The 24,773-nt window shown below is 40.8% G+C and overlaps 1 protein-coding gene across 2 annotated transcripts in view; it reads left to right on the top strand.

The window, feature by feature from the left end:
• Positions 1–24,773, top strand: part of LOC144692928 (serine palmitoyltransferase 2-like) — a 137,642-nt gene that overhangs the window by 76,329 nt on the left and 36,540 nt on the right. For both annotated transcript variants that reach the window (XR_013579428.1, XM_078562082.1), the window contains exons 8-9: positions 1,922–2,141; positions 3,945–4,071. Coding sequence is in view for 1 of the 2 variants with exons in the window: in XM_078562082.1 (XP_078418208.1) it covers positions 1,922–2,141; positions 3,945–4,071 (347 nt within the window). In the remaining variant the exon portion in view is untranslated. The remainder of the gene's footprint in view (positions 1–1,921; positions 2,142–3,944; positions 4,072–24,773) is intronic.

Here is a 24,773-nt window from a genome sequence, read left to right on the forward strand (position 1 = left end):
ATAAGGATTGTTACACTAAAACTAAGCTGATCAAATCTCCTATCCCAGTTGCTGAGAACATGTAGCTAGCTCCTCATTCCATCTCAAACATCCTAGGGTTTCGCATAATGAATACCTTTGGCAAACGGGGTAACTATTTTGTGTGCGATCATTTTCTGTAAATAGCACTGATGTGTTTTGGCCCAGACACCAGGGAAATTCCTTGCTCCTCCCTGTAAAATATTTAACATTGGCAGAATTACAAAGAGATAGATAGGATCAAGTGATCTGTATATTGGATATTTGCCTGCATTGCTGAGCAGTACTCACCAGCACTTCAACCAGCTGATTTAAAAAGCTGCTCAGAACAGTGCTGTTTATAACCAGAATTTTAGCACTTTGATCTTCATTGCTGTCAACCTTCAACGAAATTGAATGGAGCACTGACTCGCTGTGCAAAGTGCTCAGAGGCTCATTGCTTATGCAGGTTTGCAGCCAAAACTGCTGACTCCAGTGGGCAAAAGGTACTATCAATTTAAACAAACTGCTGCTATTTGTAATGAATAGCTTACTATGAGTTCAAAGCCATCATCTGAATTTGGAAAATATCAAATAGAAGCAGAAAATGGTGAAAATACGTTGTCCGTCTGTTAATATCTGAAAGGGAAGGACAGGTTAGATACCATAAATGTTCAGATAAAGGATTCTATTGAAAATATTGCTGTCCTTTTTTTTTGTAGTTTGAGCCTTGCTGAGGTTTTCTGCATGAAAGATTTTATATAAATGCAAGTTATTGTCTTTTGGGGTTGTTAAAAGCCATGCTTGTACGTTTATTTGGATGGCTGAGCTTTGTCCTTGGTGTCTCTCCCCCTCCATTGGCATTTTGAGTGATTCACTTACAAACATGTGGTAGGAGAATGTAGATTTAATAGTCAAAACAGGAATTGGTCTGTAGGAGCTGAGGGTTTGTGAGCATGCCAGCAACCTTAAGTTGAATTTATATAAATTGGTTTGCATTTCAAGTATTATTTCAAAATGCTGTGGAGCTGGATTTGACCTTTTTTGTTTCAGAGGGTCCTTATATTAATGCATCGGGCTACAATCACAAGTTAAGTGGAAAAATAGGAGCAAGAGTAGTCCACTCAGCTCCTTGAGCCTGTCACCTAGTACTCATGATATAGAGAGTGAGAAAGTTGGCTCATACTACCCTTGTAGAACAGCTAAAATGTTGTTCCATTGTGATAAGGGATTTACTTTCAAGAGAACAGCCTCCGTTGCGGATCTTGTGCTTTTACACTCTTTGCCAGCCTCTGCAGGTATTTTGGGCTCAGCTATAATCTGGACACTGTATTTACATGAAACTGTTGACCTATAATCCGTTATATTTTTCGATACTCATCTTTGTGCCTGGATGTGTGATACCACCTTACCTGTGTTCTGAACTTTGGTTGTTTACATCACGGATTTCAGGTGACAGAGGAAAATCTGCAGTGCCCTCTGGTGCCTATGCTCCTCCAGGGTAAGGCTGCTATGAGGGACACTTGCAGAGGTCTTGGGAGGGCTCACCACTTCTTGCCTAGGCTGTGGCACTGATTGGGCTTGATGATAAATGTTTTATTTGCAGACTTCTTGTGATGCTGCTCAGCATCAGAGGATTCAGTGAAGCTGTAACAGTATTGAATTAGCATAAGATACAACAATGCATCACCAAGACCTGTTGACATTAGGAATTCTCATTATAACTGATGCAGGCATTTTATTTGACTGTTGGCAGTTTTTTGTTAAATGTTGACCATAAAATGAATCTCGTTACCACGAATTACTAAATATTTACTTGCTTACTCCATTTCAGTTCAGAGGGCTCTTTTAGATGGCAATGGCCAAGCTATGTATGAATTGGGTTTGTCGTGTTAGATTTAGCAGTGCTGTTTATGTTTCACAGTATGGAGGGCTCCATCGTCCGTTTGCCTGAGATAGTGGCTTTAAAGAAAAAGTACAAGGCTTACCTGTACTTGGATGAGGCTCATAGTATCGGGGCTCTGGGACCTACAGGCCGAGGTGTGGTGGAATATTTTGACCTCAATCCCAAGGACGTGGATGTTATGATGGGAACCTTCACAAAGAGTTTTGGAGCAGCTGGTGGATACATAGGTGGCAAAAAGGTACAACTGGCCTGGGACTTCCCCATTTCAACCTTGTATACGCATTGACTGCTCTAGAGTACCATAGTTTATCTTGTATTTGCAGATTAATTGCCTCAAGGCTAGTTGGTTTAGTTTACATCAAGGAGCTGCTTCTCACACTTTCTATCTCTTAGGCATTTTAAGTTAATGCTTTGATCAGTCAGCCTAATTAATTCCATTATAAGTGAAACTGCCAGCCAGGTTGGGAATTGTTCTACAAGTACTTGATCCAAGATAACTGGAATCCACAGAATTACTCTGTGCTGGTAAACTGCATGGATTGGTTGGTTAAACTCCAACAGTATTCCTTCACACACTTGGGTCCCTACTTCTTGGCCCTGCTAAACTGACACTCTGCTCTCTGGATGAGATGAGTGGAGTGTCTCCCAGTGGGTCAGGGAGTAGATATAGATGTTTGCTTCACATTAGGCAGGCAAGCCATCTGTCTGGATTTCGTAATTCTTCAGTTTGGGCACTCTTAGTTGTTGGTTAATGTGCATATCAGGCATCCAGCTGACCACAAAAATAATAATGGTTCAGATCTTCTAACTTGGCAAAACTAATGAACAAGGATGAAAAGGATGTCCCAATATTTCAAAGTATGTATTGTGTGTAAAAAAAAAGACTCCTTTTAACAGAGCTGTGGTTACCAGCAGATGGTGATTTTGGGTGCAGGGATATTGGTGCTCAACATCTCCACCTCCTGGCAGTTATGAGTAACACTACCACTAAATTGCCTTTAGTCTTGCTTCACATGTTGCTTGCGAGGGTACCTGGGTAAAGTTTACTTTGCTACTTTTAGTCATAGACCAGTGAGATCACTTAAATGGGTTGTCTCTGGAAATTACTACACTTTTTAAGAGCAATTTATGAAGCACTTGAAAAGTTTCAACAGTGATAAATATCATGTTAGCATTAATGGACGTGTGAGGTACTTGGTAAATGTAGTCCAGCTCATGACAAAAAACAAATGTTTGATTCTGAATGTAGTCTGAGGTTGCTGACCATGCCTTGCTCTCTAATGTACCTTAATTAAGGTCATTGGAGCAAAACTGCTGCAGCTGATGATGTTGCAATACACAACTATAAAATACATGTAATATTTTTGCTGGGTTTTTTTGATTTGTAAATAAACCTTTTCCCACAATGTTTTGCTCTAGACTTTAGAGCCTTGGTAAATGGTGTGGGTTTATGGTCAATGTTTTTCTGAAGCTGAGAGTTAAGTTCACCATTGAGTAGTTGAAGGTTGGAAATTGTTCCATATTTCATGAATACACCTAACCTGAGAGAGCTTTGTGGTTAATGATTCATTTTCCTAATATCATCCCTTCTGTTGGTCAAAGTAACCCTGTGCTTTATTAATCTTAACTGACCAAAAATATTAAAACTGTGGTATAGTATGCAGATGTGGCTTCATTAATGTGGAACTTAAAAAAAAAATTGGTTTAAATGATATCCAAGTTAAACAGCTCAGGGAAAACAGCTATGTTCATTTTGAATTAGCTTTATAAGGTCTCCTGCCTGTTGGCAATACTTGGGTTTAAACATTGCTGTCAAGGTGCGAAGTTCTGGCATGCTGTACACAGCACTGAATAAAATGGGCTTCAGTGCCGCATCTAAGAAAGCTATAAGAGCTAATTGTGCACTGATACTTGTATAAACACACAAACCTTTGGAGAAATCAATAGCTGGGTGGTTTACAAGCTACTAACAGTTTATTGATTTTCATCTTTTATCACCCAGTGCGAAATAGCTCAACAAATATTTGTGTTTACATTACAGGAGCTTGTAGACTACCTTCGCTCACATTCTCACAGCACAGTCTATGCTACCTCAATGTCTGCACCTGTTGCAGAGCAAATCATTGCATCCATGAAGTGCATCATGGGAGAAGATGGCACAACCCTTGGTAAGTCTTTTTCCTAGGTAGTAGATCATCCAACTTTGGCCTGGGGAGGCTCTTAAGACAAATATCCATATTTTAGTACGGGGAACCCTCCAGTGGTATAACCATCATAAATTTGGCCAAAATATGAGATTGCAATAAAATAGCGTACATGTTGGGTAAAGGGTAGCAAATTGTATTGGTCATATGTTTCTGTATACAACCTTGGCTAGACTATTGGTATCATTCTCGAGTTTAAGTGTGGTGAGCCCTATATACCAGAAAATCTAATTGAATCACATAGGTTGTTGACTAATGGTGGAGCCAGTTTATATCTGTCTCTAGTCATAGTCACTGTACAGGTGGCAGCCACAGTGGTATGTTGGAGTTTCACAATCCTTCACAGTGAAACATTTCAATTTTTGGCTACAAGTGATACATCAACATCCAGAGTTAATATTTCAGATTTGAATGGAGTGGTCAGATTGTTCATGTGGTAATTCATGTGGTCAAGTTATGCTCGCTCTGTAATCTTAAAATCTGACCTGGAATGACCTGGACTATCATTGGTCAGGATTCTGTTTGTATCCTCTTCTCTCAGACTGTGGTTCCTTGGCATTCCTTTGTGCTGTCACTGTCAACAGCAAGTTACCACAATCACAAAAGCAAAATACTGCACATGTTGGATATCTGAAATAAAGGTAGAAAATGCTGGAAATGCTCATCAGGCCAGACAGTATCTGTGGAGAGAGAAACAGAGTTAACGTTTCAGGTCTGAGAGTTTTCATCAACACTCTGGTGAAACATAGTGGACCCGAAATATTAACTGTTTCTTTCCACAGGTGCTGTCTGACCCACTGAGTATTTCCAACATTTTCTGTTTTTCAGTCACCGGCATTGTTCTGCTAAGTGACAGTGTTTCGTATGAAGTTGAATTCCAGAAGTATTGAGATCCTGCCTTTTGGTTGTTTCTGTGGCAGCCCAGCTTTGAGATCTGCGTGTGTGAGAATTGTGGAATGTATTTTAGTTCACAAATATTTAATCATGTTTACTATTAAAATGTTTATACATAATACAGACATTCCAATAAAGCCTGCAGGTTTTAGTGTTGATGCTGTAAGTATTCATGCAATGGACCCTGATGACAGTGTTGCTTTTCTGGCAAATTCTAGTAAGAACATAAGAAATAGGAGCAGGAATGGGCCTTACAGCTCCTCCACCATTCATTTATTATTGATCGTTTACCTCAAATCCTTTCCTGCCCTATCCCCATATCCTTTGATTCATATCCAGCAAAGTCCAGAAATTTACCCACTTCTCAATTAACTGAACACTCAAACTCCTGCAGGAATGAAAACGCAACAGTTGACGTTGCATTTAGTTCACAAGAATACCGTGGATTGCACTTTAGATAACCATGATTTAGTGGTTCTTCCCCGCGCCCCCCCCCCCCCCCCACCACCACCCAACAGTTGTTTATCAGATGGTTTGTGTTTATTGACCAAACCTCAATTATATGATTCAAAAAGGATGCACTTCAGTCTCGTTCAGGTATAGGGGCGGTTAATGCAAGGATTGCAGACTTATTTTGTGTGTGGGTGAGCGATTAGGCTCGTGTCCTGACGTTCTTAGAATTTTCAACCACATATGGCTTGGATTCAGGACAGTCTCTGACTCATGTCAAATGCAATCATTTCAATCTAAAAGTTACTGTTCCCCGTTACCAATGCATTAAAGGAAGAGAAACCTGGGAGCCTGAAATAGAATCAGAAAATGCTGAAAGTGAAGAGCCGGCCAGTTAGCATTTGAATTAAGACTAATGTTTTGCATAGTAACCTTAGTTTTCAAATGCCTACTATGCATTTCAAGATTTGTTGTTTACTTATTACACCAGTGATGTTACTTTGCTGATTTTTTTAATTGTGTGGAATTCAGATCTTCCTCCTATTGTGGCTTCAGAGTAGTGCCCTTAAGTCTACTCTGTAAATTATCAATTTCAACATTACAATATCCTAATGTTTTGCAAGTATAAACTATAGCAGTCAGATTGGGGTGGAGGAGCAGAAGTGATAATGTTCTCTTTTTTTATTTATTCATGGGATGTGAAGGTTGAAGACAATTATTGCCCATCCCTGATTGCCTTTGAGAAGGTGATGAGCCACCTTCTTGAACTGCTGCGGTCTAGGTGGTGTAGGTATGTCCACAGTGCTGTTAGGTAGGGAGTTCCATGTTTTTGACTCAGCACCCAAAGATCTATTGCTGAAACATCTGTTGGATTGTGCTTTCAGCATACGGCCTTCACCAAGGCAGTTGTACATCTCTGCATTTTTCCTTGCCCTTTGTGTTGAGTCTGGGTACTTTTCATCCAGGTTATAAATTGAGTCTGAATTGCCTTGTCAACTCTCCTTACTTCAAACGCCCCTTCATTGACTGACAGTAGTTTCAATTACTCTTCCCCCTTCTAAAAGCACTCAAAGGGGTTCTACATGAGATATGTTTTTTAGAAATAAAATTCAAGAGGAGTGTATCAGCCATGGGTTGACACTGCTCTAAATTTTGTTCCTTCATTTCAGCATTCTTTGTGCTTTTCCATACATTAAAAATGAAGATGCTACAAATTCCAAGACTCTTAACTTGTTTTCTAAGATTTTGTGAAATCCTACCCAAGGCAAACACTCACACGCATCTGAGGTTTCAAACCACACTTGGTCTTTCCTTTTCTCTGCAGTCAGCATGTTTTTAAAAATAGAAATATGTCCTTGCCTGATGTTGGCTTCCTGATCCAGCTAATCTCACCATGTCTGCACACTGGGTCTTGCTTTTTGTACAAATGCTGGCGCTTGTTTCAGTCGTATTCCAGAAACCAATTCTCTCATTTATACTGGATTCAGCTTCCTGATCCTGGAGGGACAATGGAGATGTTGTTGGATCTATAAATTTTGTTGCAGTGGCTGGAGTCGAATGTGATCTTGTCAGTGCCAGGTGGTGGCTCACTGCCAATTTCCAACAATCTGACCTGCAAACAGAAAAAGCTAATGCAGAAAATTATTAAAAGATCAGTTTTCTTTGTGTGTGTTTTCTCTTGCTTCCTCCACAACAATTCCTTTCATTTGCTACTCATCATCCTGTAAAGGACTGAGATGTTTCTTTGTGTATTAAAAGGTCCTGTAGAAATGTTTGTTTAAATTTTAGAAAGACATTTTATCCTTTAATTATGATTTGTGCGCACAGTACAAATAGGAAATGATTTGGTATTTAAGAAGCTTGTGAGCTAGGATGCATTTGGTTTAATCCTGTTCTAAGGTTACAACTGACTTGTCTGCTTTTAAAAAGGTTTAACCTGATTAATTAGTTAAATGAAGAGAAAGTAAATTGAAGGCCGTGCTTTGTGCTAAACCACTTATTGCATTGTGGAAAATCTGGCGGAGCAGCGTAGTAGAAAGGGGGAAATGACCTTATAGACAAATTTTTCTTAATTTTTTTTTGAACAATTCCACTGATAAGTTATTGCAGCTTTACCCTTTTGGTATTTTTCTATGTTACATGCACTGTAGATTTAAATTGATAGGGAAGCAGAAACAGCATGGTGCCACTGGATGGTGCTGTATGTGTTTGAGAGCTCCAATGTTGGAGTGATTCCTTGAGGATTGGCAGCTAGCCTGTGTGGAGTAAATTTTCCAGCATTACTTTTCAGTCTGCCCTGCCTCTCCTTCCTATCTTCCACCTCTTCCAATAATAGTTTCCAGTTTTAAATATTTAATATGACACATTGGAACCTGTTTGAAGTATCACACAGGAATCTCTATGATTATGGAGGGAGAGTATCTTGAGGTTTGTAAAGCTGAAATGTTAACATGTGTTTCCCTGAACATGTTGGGTATTAGCATGTTTTTTTTTTTCATTTTTAAACTAAATCAGACTGAGTCAGGGTGGTAGAAGTTGGCAACTGGGGACAATGTTACTTTCAGCACTTGGTGACTATTAGGGACTGCCAGGTAAAATGCAGGACAGTTCAGATTGACAGATTCCCCTGCTTAAGCCCAACTTTGGAGTATTCCTGCTGCATGTATGTGTCATTCCATTTCCCACAACTGTCCACCATACTTCTGATTTCTGAGTCAGCTTATTGCTGGTTTGTGCTGAATTCCTGCCAGACCCATGTATGCTAACAACCAATTTGAGACTGGCTCAATTACTTCAGACAAGGTCCTTTTGGAAAGATTTGTTCCATCATTTAGTGTGGGGTTTGAAACCTCAGCTCCTGGAGTTGCGTGTGCAAGTGTTTGTCTTGGGTAATGCAACCTGAAATGTTGCTGTTCCTGCTTATGACTGATCACAAGCAAAGTTGCCGCAAACCTAACTATTCTCCAGCCCCTATCCCCATGTCTGTGAGCTGCAACGGTGCTGCTATCTGAATGAAAAAACTTTTGGCTTTACATCAGAAACTCAGTGTGTCTACAACTAATTTCATTCTACCCTCCCCTACCTCAGCCTAAAGCACATCGTGCCATCCCTGCCATCCAGGAAGAGGGGCAAGCATCTTGCAGTCAAGCTCCTGACAGTGCTGCTATTTGGGAAGGATGTTAGTCCACTTTCTGACCAGGTTCATGCAGATTTCCTCGGACACCACTAAGTATAGTTTTGTTAAGTAAACCAGTTGAGTAAATGTCTTGCCAAGATTCGCTTGGTATGGGTGTCCATGGATATCTAATTTGTAGTGACATTCTTGCTGACATGGTAGAAAATCAACAAAGTCCTCCATTGGTAATCCAGTTTCTTCTCCAAGTCATTCAAACACATAGATATTTTGTGGTATTCCAGTTAATACACACCAGCACTTTGTAATCAGCTTCCATTTAATGACCTGGCAATTGAAGCAGATTGAAAAAATAACGGACTAGTTATAGTGTATTAGCACTGCAAGATAGAGTGCAGTGATGGGGCACAAATTCAGTGCAATGAGCTCATGGCCAAAAAACTGTATAAAGAGAGGTGTTAAATGATCCTTGGGAGGAAGGATTTGGTGCATTTTGCCTTGCAAGAAAATGCTCACTCCAGAGGCACAGGCTCTTGCCTAAAAAGATGGGTCCACTTGTACACCAGAGGCATCAGTGCCATGACTGTAATGAAATCGCTGTCTGTGAACAAACTAAGCATTGAGATTGCTGTAAAGCTGCCTTGATGTAAATTCCTGGTTGATTTCCTTACCAGTCTTCCTCATACATTAGGGAAGGTCTGATGAAAAATTTGCAAATGGCAAGTTCCAGATATCTGTGGGCAAACCTCATTTAGAGTTGTTGCTTTGGCATCTGGGCTTGCAGTGTCAAAGGCCAGGGGTTCCATAGCACTCGTAGTCCACAGTATTACAAACTGTTATTTCATGGAGGCATTTGAGGTATAAACAAGTGCACTGTCTTGCATACCACCTCAGGGGATTAAACAGAAGGCATGAATGTATATGTTTAATTCTACGTGGGGAACATGCAGCTTTAAAGAAGTGTGGTTTTGCTTAAATTTGCCCCTCTTTTCATGGGAAAATTAGCCTTGGCTCTATGTCTAGGAAACGACAGCTGCCATGAGCCTTCCCTTTCACTTTAAAAATTGTTTCTTGCACAATATACTGTGCTATAGTTCTCATTTTCCAGTTAAAGGTATTACGTATTGGAGTGTTTAGAAATGGTTCATTTTTTTTGAAAAGAGCAGAGTTAGATTCATAGGAGTTTCCCTTCGGCATTTACTTTTCCCAAGGCACCAAGTGCAAGTCAAAAAAAGGTCTTGATTGATCAAATTTAGGACTGTTTTCCAATCAGGATTCCCTGTGGCCCTGGCTCTGTTTAATATGATTAGCCATCTTGACAAGAGTAACTCGGTTTCTTCTCTGCATAAAGCTACATGAGTGTGTGTGTAAATCTGTCTGTCTGTCTCATATGTTAATAGGAAACTGCATAAACTTCAGTGTGGGAAATGATTTGTGGACTGTTTTATTAATTTTCTCCACCCAGAGGTGACCTATGATCATCCTGCCTTGTGTGGTTGTTGTAAGCTTTCCATTTGGTGTACTATAAACGTGAGTGAAGTTAAAAGGCTCTGCTGCTTTGAGGGTGGGGTGGGAAGAGAGAACTTAATGATAAAAGGAATACAAAAGTCGTATTTATGCATGTTTAAAGGGTAATAAAAATGGTGGGGGTGGGGCACAATTAGGGATCAAAAAGAGATCCATATATGGAGGCAAAGAGTATACCTGAGGTACTAAATGAGTACTTGTGTCTGTCTTTACCAAGGAAGAACAAGCTGTCAAAGTCATAGTGAAAGAGGAGATAGTTGAAACACTGGACTAAAAAGTGATAGAGGAGGTATTGGAAAGGCTAGTGTACTTGAGCAAGATACTGCACTTACTGGAAATTTGCAATTAAAAGCGCAAAATGCTAGAAATACTTAACAGGTCTAGCGGCATCTGTGGACAGAAAAATAGAGCTAACATTTCAGGTCGGTGACTTTTAAGATGGTGCCAGACCTGCTGAATATTTGCAGCGTTTTCTGTTTGTATTGATGACTGTACCTAAAGTTGATAAGTCACCAGGACCACATGGGATGCATCTATGGATGCTGAGGTAAATAAGGGTGGGAACTGCAAAGATACTGGCCATAGGTTCAAAATTGATAAGGAGGAAGTGTTGAATAGACTGTCGGTACTTAAAATTGACAAGGCACTGGGACCGGGTGAGATGTATCCAAGGATATTGAAGGAAATGAGAGTAGAAAGGATAAGCCCAGCAATTACAGACCAGCCAGTTTAACTTCAGTGGTGGGCAAGGTTCTAGAAACAATTATTTGGGATAGAATTAGTAGTCACATGGAAAAATGTGGGTTGATTAGGAACAGCCAACTTGGATTTCTAAAGGGGAAATCATGTTTAACTAACTTGCTGGAGTCTTTTGAAGAGGTAACAGAAAAGGTCAGTGAGGGTGATGCTCTTGATGTGGTATAAATCGACTTTCAAAAGACATTTGATACAGTGCCACACAACAGACTTGAAGTTTTTGCTCATGGAGTAAAAGGGACAGTAGCAATGTGGATGCAAATTGGCTGAAAAATAGGAAGCAGAGACTAATGGGCAATAGATATTTTTTGGGCTGGAGGAAGGTTTGTAGTGAAGTTCCCCAGGGGTCAGTATTGGGACCCTTGCTTTCCCTGATATATATTAATGATCTAGATCTTGGTGTGCAGGGGATGGTTTCAAAGTTTGCGGATGATACGATGCTTGGGAGTGTTGTGAACTGCAAGGACGACGGTGTGGAACTTCAAGAGGAAATAGACAGATTGGTGGAGTGGGCAGATAAGTGGCAGATGAAGTTCAATGCGGAGAAGTGTGAGGTGATGCATTTTGGTAAGAAGAACATGGACAGTCAATATAAAATAAGGGGTGAAATTTTGAAGGGGATGCAGAAGCAGAAAGACCTGGATGTATATGTGCATAGATCATTGAAGGTGGCAGGACAGGTGAAGAGAGTACAAGAGCACGCAGGTTATGCTGAATTTATATAAGACACTCGTTAGACCTCAACTGGAGTACTGTGTACAGTTCTGGGCACTACACTATGGGAAGGATGTGAACGCATTGGAGAGTGTGCAGAAGAGGCTTACAAGAATGGTCCCAGGGATGAGAAACTTCAGTTATGAAGATAGATTGGAGAGGTTGGGACTGTTCTCCTTTGTAGAGAAGGTGGCTAAGAGGAGATTTGATAGAGATGCTCAAAATCATGAGGCTCGACAGAGTAGATAGAGAGAAGCTGTTCCCTCTCATAAAAAGATCAAGAACGAGAGGGCACAGATTCAAAATGATTTGCAAAAGAAAGAAGCAAATGTGACGTGAGAAAAAACTTTTTCACAAAACTAGTGGTTCGGGCCTGGAATCCACTGCCTGGAAGTGTAGTGGAGGCAGGTTCAATCGAGGCATTCAAGGGGGCATTAGACGATTATTTGAATAGAAACAATGTACAAGGGTATAGGGAAAAGGCAGAATAATGGCACTAGGTCACGATGCTCATTTGGAGAGCCGGTGCAGACACGATGGGCTGAATGGCCACCTCCTGTGCCGTTAAAATTCTGAGATCCTATGATAACCCTCCAGTCATCCTTGGGCATGGGGATGGTGCCAGAGAACTGAAGAATTGCAAATGTTGCACCTTAGTCTGTAAAAGTGTATAAGGATAAACGCAGCAATTATAGGCCAGTCAGTTTAACCTCAGCAGCGGAAAAGTTCTTAGAAACAATAATCTGGGACAAAATTAACAGGCAAGCATGGATTAATTAAGGAAAGCCAGCATAAGCTTGTAAAAGGCAAATTATTTGATTTGAGTTTTTTGGTGAGCTAACAGAGGGTTGATGTGGGTAAAGTGATTGACGTGGTGTACATGGACTTCCATAAGGTGTTTGATATAGTGCTGCATAATTGGCTTGCTGGCAATGTTGAAGCCCATGGGATAAAAGGGACAGTGGCAGCATGGATACAAAGTGGGCTGAGTGACTGGAAAAGGAAAACAGTGCTGAATATTTGTGTTTTTTCAGTGTGGACTACAGTGGGATTCCCCAGAGCTCAGTAGTAGGATTTTCTTTGTTATTAGATTTAGGTGTACAGGGCACCACTTCAAAATTTGCAGATGAGACAAAACTTAGAAGTATTGTGAACCGTGAGGACAGTAGTGGTAGACTTCAAGAGGATGTAGGCTGGTGAAATGGGTGCACACCTGACGGATGAAATTTAATGCAATAATTCTATAGGAGTGTTTCAGGTTAGTCTACGGCATGGTTTCCCTGGTGAGCTTGTAGGCAGCCAGATGTAACTATTGAGTAGCTGCATTTGTACTCAACTGTGTACGTTAAACATTTAATGCCTGCAGCTTTAAAATTGCTGAAAAAAGAGACATGTTGTTGAAACTTTTTGCCTTGCACTCATCTGGACAAATGCAAGAATGTCAAATTTAAAACAATGACAACAATTTATACCACAGAAAAGGGTGCTGATTTGCAAGTCTATTCTGATTGGCTGAGGCATTGCCATGGAGAAAGCAATAAGCTCCCCAACCTCCTGGGTAATTCAAAAAAAGGCACAAGGCTTGAAGATTATGGGCCCTGACAATATTTCTGAAATAGTACTGAAGATGCTTCTAGCCAAGCTGTTCAGGTACAGCTACATCACTGCCATCTACCCAGCTATGTAGAAAATTGCCCAGGTATGTCTTGTACACAAAAAGCAGGACAAATCCAACCCGGCCAATTACCACACCATTTATCCACTCTCGATCGTCAGTAAAGCGATGGAAGGGGTCATCAACAGTGCTATCAAGCTGCATTTGCTTAGCAATAACCTGCTCACTGACACCCAGTTTGGGTTCCGCCAGGGCCACTCAGCTCCTGACCTCATTACAGTCTTGGTTCAAGCATGGACAAAAGAGCGGAATCCAGGTGTTAGGTGAGGGTGACTGCCCTTGACATGAAGGCCACATTTATCCAAGTGTGGCAGCAAGGAGCCCTAGCAAAACTGGAATCAGTGGGAAACTGGGAAAACTCTCCACTGGTTGGAGTCATACTGAGCACAAAGGAAGATGGTTGTGGTTGTTGGTCAGTCATCTGGGCTCCAGGGCATCACTACAGGAGTTCCTCAGGGTAGTGTCCTAGGCCCAATCATCATCAGCTGCTCCATCAATGACCTTCCCTCCATCATAAGGTCAGAAGTGGGGATATTTGCTGCTGATTGCATAAGGTTCAATTGTGATTCCTCAATTACTGAAGCAGTCCATGTCCAAATGCTGCATGACCTGGATAATATCCAGACTTGGGCTGACAAGTAGCAAGTAACATTTGCACCACACAAGTGCCAGGCAATGACCAGCTCCAACGAGGGAGAACCTAACCATTGCCCTTGACATTCAGTGGCAGTACTATCACTGAATCCCCCACTATCAACATCCTGGGAGTTATCATTGACCAGAAACTGAACTGGACTAGCCATATAAATACTGTGGCTACAATAGCTGGTCAGAGGCTAGGAATCCTGCGTCGAGTAACTCACCACAACTCCCCAAAGCCTGTCCACCATCTACAAGGCAGAAGTAGGAGTGTGATAGAATACTCTCCCCTTGCCTGGATGAGTGCAGCTCCAACAATACTCGAAACTTGACACCATCCAGGACAAAGCAGCTCGCTTAATTGGCATCCCATCCACAAATATTCACTCCCTCACCACTGAACAGTAGCAGCAGTGTGTACAAGATGCACTTCAGAAATTCACCAATCCTCCTTAGACAGCATTTTCCAAACCCACAACCACTACCATCTGGAAGGACAATGGTAGAAGACAGATGGGAACACCACCAGCTGAAAGTTCCCCTCCAAGCCACTCACCATCATGACTTGGAAATATATCACCGTTCCTTCACTGTCACTGGGTCAGAATCCTGGAACTCCCTAATAGCACTGTGGGTCTACCTACACCACATGGACTGCAGCAGTTCAAGAAGGCAGCTCACCACCACCTTCTCGAGGGCGGTTAGGGATGGGCAATAAATGTTGGCCTAGCCAGCGACGCCCACATCCTGTGAATGAACTTTTCAAAACCCCTCAAATCCATTATCATTGAGTTGCTTCGGCCAACTGATACCTTGCTGAGATCAAGTCCGTGTGATGAAAAAACTCCACTTGTGCTACTACAGTGCCAGCTCACACATCATCTAGTCATCTTTTTTTGTTTTTACTGAATTCTAATATCACAAATCAAAAGAACCCACAAGGATTGGGGTAATTGGAAGCCAAGAGATGCAACTTGAATTTCCTGAGTAAATACAGCTATACACAGCAACAGCTTCACTCCTAATCTGTTAATTGGGTGACAGTCATGCCATTGAGTTTTGGTGGCTGGAGAAATTCGAGAGGACTGACACTTGGTGCTGTTGATTAATAGTTAATAATTAGTTTAGTTGGTTAATACCATGGGTGCCAAGTTTCATACTCCTGGAGAAGAAAGAGAAATCTTCAGTTTAATATTCGGTTGCATTGGCACCTACTCCACTATTGTATTACCATGTGCTAAATGAGAATCGGATTTCTAAAGTGTTGGCAGCTGTTCTCCACTAAATGTATAGTCTGTTTGCCTGAATAAATGGAACCCACTTTTTTGGGTGATCTTTGTTTTGCATTATCCAAACATTAAGCTCCTCCCAGTTCAAATGCTGATGTGTTTCACAATACAGAGCAGAATATACAGTGCTGTGCTCCTCCAGCCAGTCTTAAGGCACTTTCAGCTGAGCCTCCTTTGCATCACTTTGAAACTCAGCATGGAAAATGTGCAGAGTGAAGATTGGGTCAGTATTAGTCGACAGCTGACATATGTATGGCTTTTCATAGTGTTTTTTGAGTTCCCTTTTAAAACTGGGTACAAAGGTATGGCAAAAGTCATAGTAAAGCCCATGACAGCCTGGTGGAGGGCATCTGCCACTATTGGTTCTGCCCCTTTCGTGAAACTGTCCTCCAATGCCATTTTGAGTCACTTCATCTGAATGCATTTTTGAATGTAGAGAGTTCTTGTCACGCCCTGCTTTGATCTGTCGGATGCTTCTGGAACTTGAGGATTTGAAACAAAAATTGCATTCCACTTCACTTGGAATTTTGATTATACAGTAAGCTGAACCATAAATGGAAAAATGTTGAGAAAGCATCTACTGCTGGAGAGAGGTCTCCAAGTATTCTCTAGTCAATGTCATTGAGTTTATTCTTGATACTAGATCCTCTTTTTGAGTTTTCCATGAACTCTTGAGGCCAGAGAAACAGCTTGGCGTCCACAAATATTAAACAAACAATTCTTGGGTGTTTTTAAATCTGGTTGTGTGCTTGGCTTTTATGAGGCCATTGGAGGGAGGTATAAAGCTTAAATCTACAAATTGTAGAAAAAAAGTTTCCTTATCAAGAGGCAGTTGCTTGAGTTACTTTGCCCATAATTAACTGAAAGTCAAAGGCATAGGTTGTATGGTCCTGAAGCACTGGTGGTGTTTAAGAAGGCAATTGGCTAGGCTTGAGGGTAAGTGGGTGGGTAACCAGCAGTCGTAGGTTTAAAATAATTGTAATAAGAACTAGAGGGAAAATGAGAATTTTTTTCAGAGGGTTGTTGAGAACTGATCATTACCTGACAGGACGATGGAAACTGATTACAAAGTAAATTTCAGAAGACAATTTGGCATGCACTTGACGAGGACTAATGTGCATGATTTGGGAGAAAAACTTGGTGTGGGACTAAATTGGACTGGACAAGCCAGAATAGGCGTGAAGGACCAAAAAAAGGCTGCCTCCTGTGCTGTAGGATTCTACAATACTACATCCTTCGCCAGTGTTGGGCACTTTGGCTGGCAGTGAACTACTTAGCTCAGATGAGACCATTAGATTAGCAAAGTATTATGGAATAGTTCCTGTAAAGCAAAGAATCAACAGGACTCTTAAATGGCCTAGAAACCTGTTGTGGAAAGTAATCATTCCGTGCATTGTGTGTTGCAGGGATGTATCCTAAATTTCAGAACTTGGGCGTTTCACTCAGTTTATTAGCTGAGTCTCTGTACTTGACTAAGGAATTGTCATTGCCCCCTCATTCGTGTTCATAATAGAGATGATTTGAGCTTCATTGCTATAATTTGAGCAGGAGGAGGAGTGGATGGGTAGATTCTGAATTTGGGAATTTCATAACAAACTAGGTTTGCATCCAATATATTGTACTTGCATTCCAGTGGTGAAGAATTTTTTAAAAATATTTTGCTTGGGTGTGTCTGACTTTAATTTGACTCGTGCAAGGTTAACCTTGGGACTTGATATATTTCTCCCACCACCCCCCACCCCAAAAAAACATTTGCACTGGTGCACGTAGACTTGAACAAAAAAACACTTGCACCTGGGTTGCTTCTGGACAAAAGATAAAGATAAGTAAGGTACAATCTAGAGTTCAGATCATGTTTGTTTATTTTAAATCGTAACTCCAGGTATCTCTCTTTTAGAAAGATAAAGCTTGTGATACAATGTTGCTTATAAACTGAGGTCAGTGGAAGTCCTTATTCCATCCTTTTATACTAATTCTTAGTCATTAGACAAACGTCTATCTAAATGTGAAATACTGAGCCAAAAACAACACCCTTTGTTCCCAAAAAGCTTAAAAAAACTTTCGCGGCAGGATAAGACCAGCTGGTCCACCAAGCCTGCTCAACATTGCTGATCACCAGAACATCGGGACTAAACCCATCCAATCAGCTCCTCCACCCTGCGCAACAGCAATGTAGAGAGATAATAAAACAAAAAAAGGGGTCAGTAAGGCAAAGAAAAATATTGCTGAATTGTTCTCAGTTGGTTCACTCTTCCTTCAGTGAAGGTAACCTGTGAACCTACTTAATTTAGCCTACATGTGATTCTGGTTTCATACCATGTGGTTGACTCTTAATTGCTTCTAAAGTGACCCAGCAATTTCATTTCTTCAAGAAGGCCCACTGGGTAACTAAGGATGGTCAATAAATGTGGCATTGGCATCACATTGCAACAACAGATGCATTTCTTTAAAATTTCACCCAACTTTTTCGTAGAATGTAATGATTCTGAATCACAAAATCAAGAATCACACAAGTGCAGCGTTGTGAGAAGCCAGCGGAGGTGTAGTGGGCTGCTACCTCTCATCATCTCTACCCCCTTTCCGTTATCCCTATTTAATCTAATTACCTCATTCTGTGCTCCATATGCCCTATTTCATAGAAACTGTGGTAAATTTTAATAGTTCTTTAAGGCAGAATTTGGTGAAACTGGAAGCTTTAAATGGGTTTTTGCCTGCAACATATTGCCTTTTGTATAGCAGTTTTCATGTTGTAAAACACTTCAAGGCACTTACAAAATTTGATACCAAGCCATGAGCTATTGAGACAGATGATCAAAAGCTTATTCAAGAGAAAGATTTTTAAGGAGTAAGTTAAAGGATGAGCAGGAAATGCAGGCTGAGGTATAAGTGTTTGGATTCAGACAGTTGAAGACTGGCCACCAATGGTGAAATGATGAAAATTGAGGAAACAAGAAGCCAAAATTCAAGGAATGCAGAAATCTGATTGTCGTAGGGGTGAAGAAGGTTACAGAGCAAGGCTATGGCAGGATTGAAAATAAGGATCAAAATTTTAAAATTAAAATTGTGGCAATACTAGAATAGGGAGTAGGTTCAAAGAATGGAGAGGTGATGGTTGAGCTAGGCTTGGTGTGTGTTAGGACAAAAGCAGCAGAGTTTTGATTTCAAATTTACGGAGAATGGAAGATGAGAACCTTTCAAGTTGGTTAATACTGCAACATCTAAATTGAATAATCATAACAGGTTGTTCCAGCAATGGAACCTAGCCAAAAGCTGCCAAATTCCAAGCTCATTGTAGTTTGATTAATGGTACAATTTGAATCATTCAGGTTATACAACAAGTCGGTGATTTGCCAAAATCTATTCACAAACCAAGAAGGAAAATATGGAAATAATTAGTCATCTCCTGTTTAAAAAAAAATCATTTTTGGAACAATCCATTTTGACGGAAGAAAGTAATATAAAGTTGAAAGTGGGCAATATACCAGAGTTGCTGTACTTGATATTGGAAATGTAAAGTTTCCAGTGCACTTCATTGGCACACTGAATCCATCTATTTATAAGGTACCTCATTTGCTGGAAATCAACTGTAGATTTTGGAGGTGATGTTGGGAAGCATTTCTTCTTACAAAGGCTAGTGGAAATTGGGAACTCTCCCACAAGGTTAGATCAATTGGAAGTTTCAATTTTTTTTTGTTAACCAAGGGTATTCCTAATCAAAGTGGGTAAGTGGAGGTAGCAGTCAGATCAGCCATGGTCTAATTGAATGGCAGCAGAACATGCTTAAATGGCTCATTCAAGTTCCTAGAAGTGTTGCTATATTTAATGGTTCTATATGTATGCAATTATGTGCTGAGGTACATTGTATACGCCTGGCTTTACTATAACAATTGAGTTTTTTTGCATATTGTGATTGGTGCACAGTGATTTCAAAGCTATAATGTTGGTATCTAGGTGGTTAAAAACCACTCAAGCGTTGCTTTAATATTTCAGTATCATCCAAACCTGCTGCTGAGAATTAAGCTGCTTAATTGCCCCTGATGTCCATTGTATTTCATTTCTAATTTAGCACTACTGTACAGATCAGTTCTCCTTGCTACTGATGAAATGATTTAATACTGTCCTTGGTTTAACTATATGTGTAACTTTTAATTGGCAAATCCCATATTAAAAGCATCGTACAACAATTGGTTGAGCCTGACTAATGTGACTGAGTTTATCTAATATGCAAACTGAAATTGCAAGGTTGTGAAACAAAAAGGGTAATGAGTCTACTAAAGCGTCTCCTTCACATTGGCTCAAACTGCTCCAAGCTTGTCATCAGTGCCGATTAAACTGGTAAAAATATTAATTGCCATGGAGAGAAACTAAGTTATAGATGCTCCTGATTGGACTACAGAATGATACAGGTCATTCAAACTATTAGGCTAATGCCAACCTTTGAATAGTTATTGTTAAAATTCAAGAGCTATACTTGGGTTCAAAGTACTTTCCTCAAATCGCGTGCTTCATACTTTAGGTTCTATTAATTAAATCTAAATGGAGGAATGCTCATTTACCTGTGACAGCAGTAACTTGCATTTATATACAGCCTTAAAACAGCAAAAATGTTCCAAATAAAATCTAAGTGCTAGAAAAATTCAGCAGGTCTGGCAGCATCTGTGGAGAGAAAAATATGAGTCCAGTGTGACTCCTCTTTGGAACTGGAGAGGTAGAAATGTGATGGGCTTTTCACTGTTGAAAAGATGGGGAGGGGCAGGTGGAGCAAAATAGAAGGTCAGGGATAGATTAGCGGGCAGGAGAGATTAAATGGCAAAGATATCATGGAACATAAGACAAAGGGAGTGATAACGACTAAAGCTTTGGTACAGAGTAGGTGTCAATAGAGTAAAGGTCAGCATTGTCAAAGCAAAATAGAATGTGTTAATAGCAGAAAAAGGGTCAGCACTGTCTGAAAGCAAAAACATGAGAAGATACAGACTGGCATGTGGGTGGATGGGGGCAATTGAAATAAAATTCAAAATGAAGGACAGAGATCATTGTCAAGTCCAAAAGGCTGTAAAGTGTTTAATCGGAGAAGAGGTGCTGTCTGTCTAGCTTGTGTTGGGCTTCACTGGAACATTGTAGCAGGCCCAGGATGGAAATGTGAGCATGAGAGCAAGATGATGAATTGAAATGGCAAGTGACCGGAAGGTCGAGCTCATGCTTGCGCACTGAACGAAGGTGTTCCACAAGGTGGTTACCTAGCCTGCGTTTGACACACACACACACCCACCCCGTGTAAAGAAAACCACATTATGAGCAGCGATACAGTACACTAAATTGAAAGAAGTGCAAGTAAACTGCTGTTTCACCTTGAAGCGTTTGGGGTCTTGGACTGGGAGGAGATAAAGAGGCAGGTGTTACACCACTTGCAAAAAATATTCAAGCTGCTTTGCAACAGACAAAAATCAATGTCAAACCAAAGGACACATCAGGAGGAGTGACTAATGCAGAGAGTCAACAATAAGAAAGACTTCCACCTGTATTGGTCAAGAGTAACATTTAGTAGGGGCATTGGTGTAGGTCATCATCTCTCTCTCCCCTCCATTACGATGTCACAGGATCGTAAGCTTAAAATTGGAAACAAGCACTTACCAGAATGACAATGCTTTATTTTGGAGCAAGGGTCTAACTTAAGTTTTCAACGTTGTGTAGCCTTTGGTGATCAGTGAACTCCCATACAAAACAATCAAAATTCTGTAGTGATGCCCTGACAATGATGCAACCTTTCTGGAAGTTGAATAGCTTATTTTGTCCAAACAGACAAAAACTCACTCTGGTAAAGCTGTAGGATCAAACATTCTGCCAGATCTCATTGTTTAATGAGTGAGTTAATTCTAGCCGAGGAACCAATATAATGAAGTACTATTTCATTTCCAAAGTCTCAAAGGATGTCTAGTTTATTAGTATTCCTGGTGGGTTTTTTTAAAGTTAGCAGCTAATTCTGTAAACACAAAACAGACCAAGCAGCATCTTTAAGCAATTTGGAGCAAAGAAATCTAGATAATTGATCAACCATTTGAAGGCTCCCACCTGAACCATTGCCTTGCCTTTCTATTTCAAATGCTGATTGGCTGGCTGTGTATTTTTTAGCAGTTTTTACTTTGGGACTTCTGGTGCAGTAGCTTCTAAGCTTTTTGTAAAGTGATCTGTATTCCCATTCTTAGTCTAACATTCAATAAAATCTGTACTGTAGAGGCTGAAAATCACAGTCTCATCCTTTGGACTTCAGTGCTCATTTTTGTTGAGGGAAAAGAACAAAGAAAAGCAAGACTGCTACAAAAAATACTAGTTTTGACAAGCTGTTTGAATAAAGTAAGTTTTTCCCACAATTTGCATTCTGGGAAAAAGCTGAATTTCAGCCCAAGTTGATGTGGACCGCAAAGATTACAGTTTCTACAATTGTACACTACTATTCTGTTCAAATGTTCAGATCAGATTGTGATCTGTGGGACAGCTGGTTGCAGATTAGATGTTGTCTGCATTGATTCAGGTGAGTAGGTAGACTCATTTATGTTACTGTTTGCAGACTAGTTTTCCCTCCTACAGATCTGCCTTACATTTTTTTTAAGATGCACAATGTTCAACTTCAGCTTTGTCAGTCACTAATCCATCACTGATATTAGGCTCACTATACCATATCTAGATCACCTAGTGTTTACTGGCTGAAAGAATACAAACAGTTCCCTGTTTAACCTCATGGATGTTTTCCTTAAGTACCTGCATGCTGCTGCCTCACTAGTGACAACACAGACAGGAAATGAATGGAAACCATAGTACTTTGGAGCAGTGGCTGTGCAGTCAGCATTAACCATTGATGTGCTTTTTACAAAGCTAGAATTGTTCAATGTACAAATAGATAGGCCAGAAAGGGACTCTAGACCAATTGGCCCAACCTGCACCCATCATGTACACTCACCCACAGCCTCAGTCATGTAAATTTTCTGGAAATGACAAAACACGCATGGGCCAACCTAAGGGGGATGTCTTGGAAATTACTCTCCAATAACCAAAAGAAATCAAATGAACTTCAATAGACCACAGTGACAAGTGTCACTGCTCTGAGATACATTCAAAGTCTTCCACTCTGGCTCATCCATCTTCCCTTTTGAAGACCTGCAACAAATCTGCATATACTTGCAACTTAATGCAGAGGTCAATGATTCTGCAAGAGAAGATACTACCTGGCATCTTGCCAAATACTATTTCCATAACTTGTTCTCTTGCCACCTAATTTCTTCCCTACTTAGCTCAAGTAACCTTTCCAAAAATCAATCGTAGCTACTTGAAAATATGCTAAGAAAAGGACTTATGCAATCACTTTTGTGTAGAATTAATCAATGGTAACAGGTAAACTATGACTGGAGTATGCTTTAGATCCCCATCCCTGGGTTAAGCCCTTGATCTGAAACTCCAGGGTAAGATGAGGAAGGTGACTAGTAAAGATCAACAAAGATAGCAATTTACAAGAAATTGGCTAGAGTTAATGGCTCAGTTTGTAAAAGAAGGCAAAGAAAGGATGGAAACCTATTAGATTTGCTTTAGTAGAAGTGCTCATATTTACGAGATAAAGATGGATGAGGCATTTAAGTGCCAGTGATCGTAACATTTGACACTCTTAAGGGCTGAATAATACATCTAAGATCGGGAGCATTTCCCACTTTGTGGAGTATTTTATGGGGCGTGATAACATCAGGTGCCGTTTACCACGTCATCGTGCAGGTTTCTGATAGTACAACACTCTGGTGAGTCAGGAACCTGCCTGCATTACTTAAATAGCAATTTAAAAGGCAATTGAGCTAATAATTACTTATCTCACTGCAATAATACGGCTAGAAGGCAATAATACGCCTTCAGTGTGAGGTTTACGACAAGTGGGGAATCTTTTTTTAAGGGCAAGCTTGTTTAGGTGTGTTTTAAAACTGCAGCTGAGACCAGAGCCTCAGTTCGAGCTCACTGAATAGCAGGGACTGCTCATTTGAGTGTGCAGAGTGACATTTTGGATATTTTTTCATAAGGATAAATCTCCTCTCATTGAGGGGCCTTTTGATTGTACATAGAATATTCACTTGTCTGTAACCCAGGAGTAAGGGGTGCAACCTCTTGGAGACAAATGGGGGTTGTGGTCTCAGTTGGCGATACAGCCTCCAGTGAGGAGGAGAGAAGGATTGGGGAGGAGGAGTAGGGTGAGAGGAAGAAGGGAACACAGGGAGGCTCAGGATGCTGTTGCTTCCCAGGAAGGGGACACTGCAGTGCCAGACCTCGATCAAGAGGAGCCCAGAAGCCCTCATCAGAGGTGTAGACTAATTTTATGCCTCCCAAAGGGCATCTAGGTAGCAATTCAGCTATCTGCAACTGAGTGAGACTCAATACAAAAGACCCAGGTTTTCAAGGGTGACTGTGACATCACTTGGAGAGAGGTTTGCAGGGGAGATCCGATCCAGTTGCCTTGTTGCATTGAAGGTGACAGAGGCAACTGTAGAGAATTCAGTGGGATAACACCCTGTTGCCCACCATTGCATCAAGGTGTTCACAGATGCAGTGTTCGTAGGGCTGGGAATTGCATCTTCACGCAGGATGTCCAAAGTCAAATGGATAGAGCCTGAGGATTTGTAGCGATTGAAGGTTTCCCCTGAGTGCAAGGAGCCATTAACCTCATGCACATAGCCGCTAAGGCTCCTGGTGGACAGCCATGCACCTTCATAATCAGACAAGGCTTCCACTCGATCACTGTGCAGCTGGTGTGTGACCATAATCGGTGGGTCATGCAGGTGTGTGCCAAGTACCTGGGCAGCAGTCGCAACTCATACATCCTCAGGAACTCTGATTCCAGACCTTTACATCGGCCCAAATTCCTTGGAGGGATAGCTATTAGGTGTTAAGGGCTAGTAACTGAAAAAGTTGGCTAATGACATCCGTGAGTGTGCCCAGACCTGACGCAGAGAGGAGGTGCAAGGAGAGCCACGCCAGCACCAGGGCCATAGTGGAATGCCGCTGACTTCCAATGGTTCCTTCTCAGGCATGATTCTGAACCCTGTGAACCATTGTGTACCCGTGCAAAGCAAAATTGCTAAGCTGTAAAGCACTCCTGCCTGGTTGAACATAACTATGAAGCAACCTGGATTTAAAAAAGAGGCATTTAAGGCCATTAAAAAAGTGTATGAATTAAAACTGATTCAATCCCGAAGGGAATTTTAATTGAATATGACAAGAAGTGAAGTATATGAGAACAAATAAGGATGGTGTTAAACCATTGAAAATGAGGGCATGACAATTGATTCTACATTTGCTGCAAAAGCGCAAAATAATTTTTTGACTCCATTGTTATCAAGGATGAGATGGGCAACTTTTTAAAACAACTGAATGAGAGGGTGTTGCAGAGACAAGTTGTAACACTGTTCATATCTAGGAGCATGGTTGCCAAACAGCTGAGCAAACTGGTGAATAAATCTCAGGAGCCAGATAACCTGCATTTTGAGGATCCTTAATGAACTGCAGCACAAATCTTCCAGAAGTCACTGAATATTGGAGAATGGCCTAAAGGTGGGAG

This window comes from Cetorhinus maximus, chromosome 18 (genome assembly GCF_964194155.1).
Source record: "Cetorhinus maximus chromosome 18, sCetMax3.hap1.1, whole genome shotgun sequence".
Classification (NCBI taxonomy): Eukaryota; Metazoa; Chordata; class Chondrichthyes; order Lamniformes; family Cetorhinidae; genus Cetorhinus; species Cetorhinus maximus.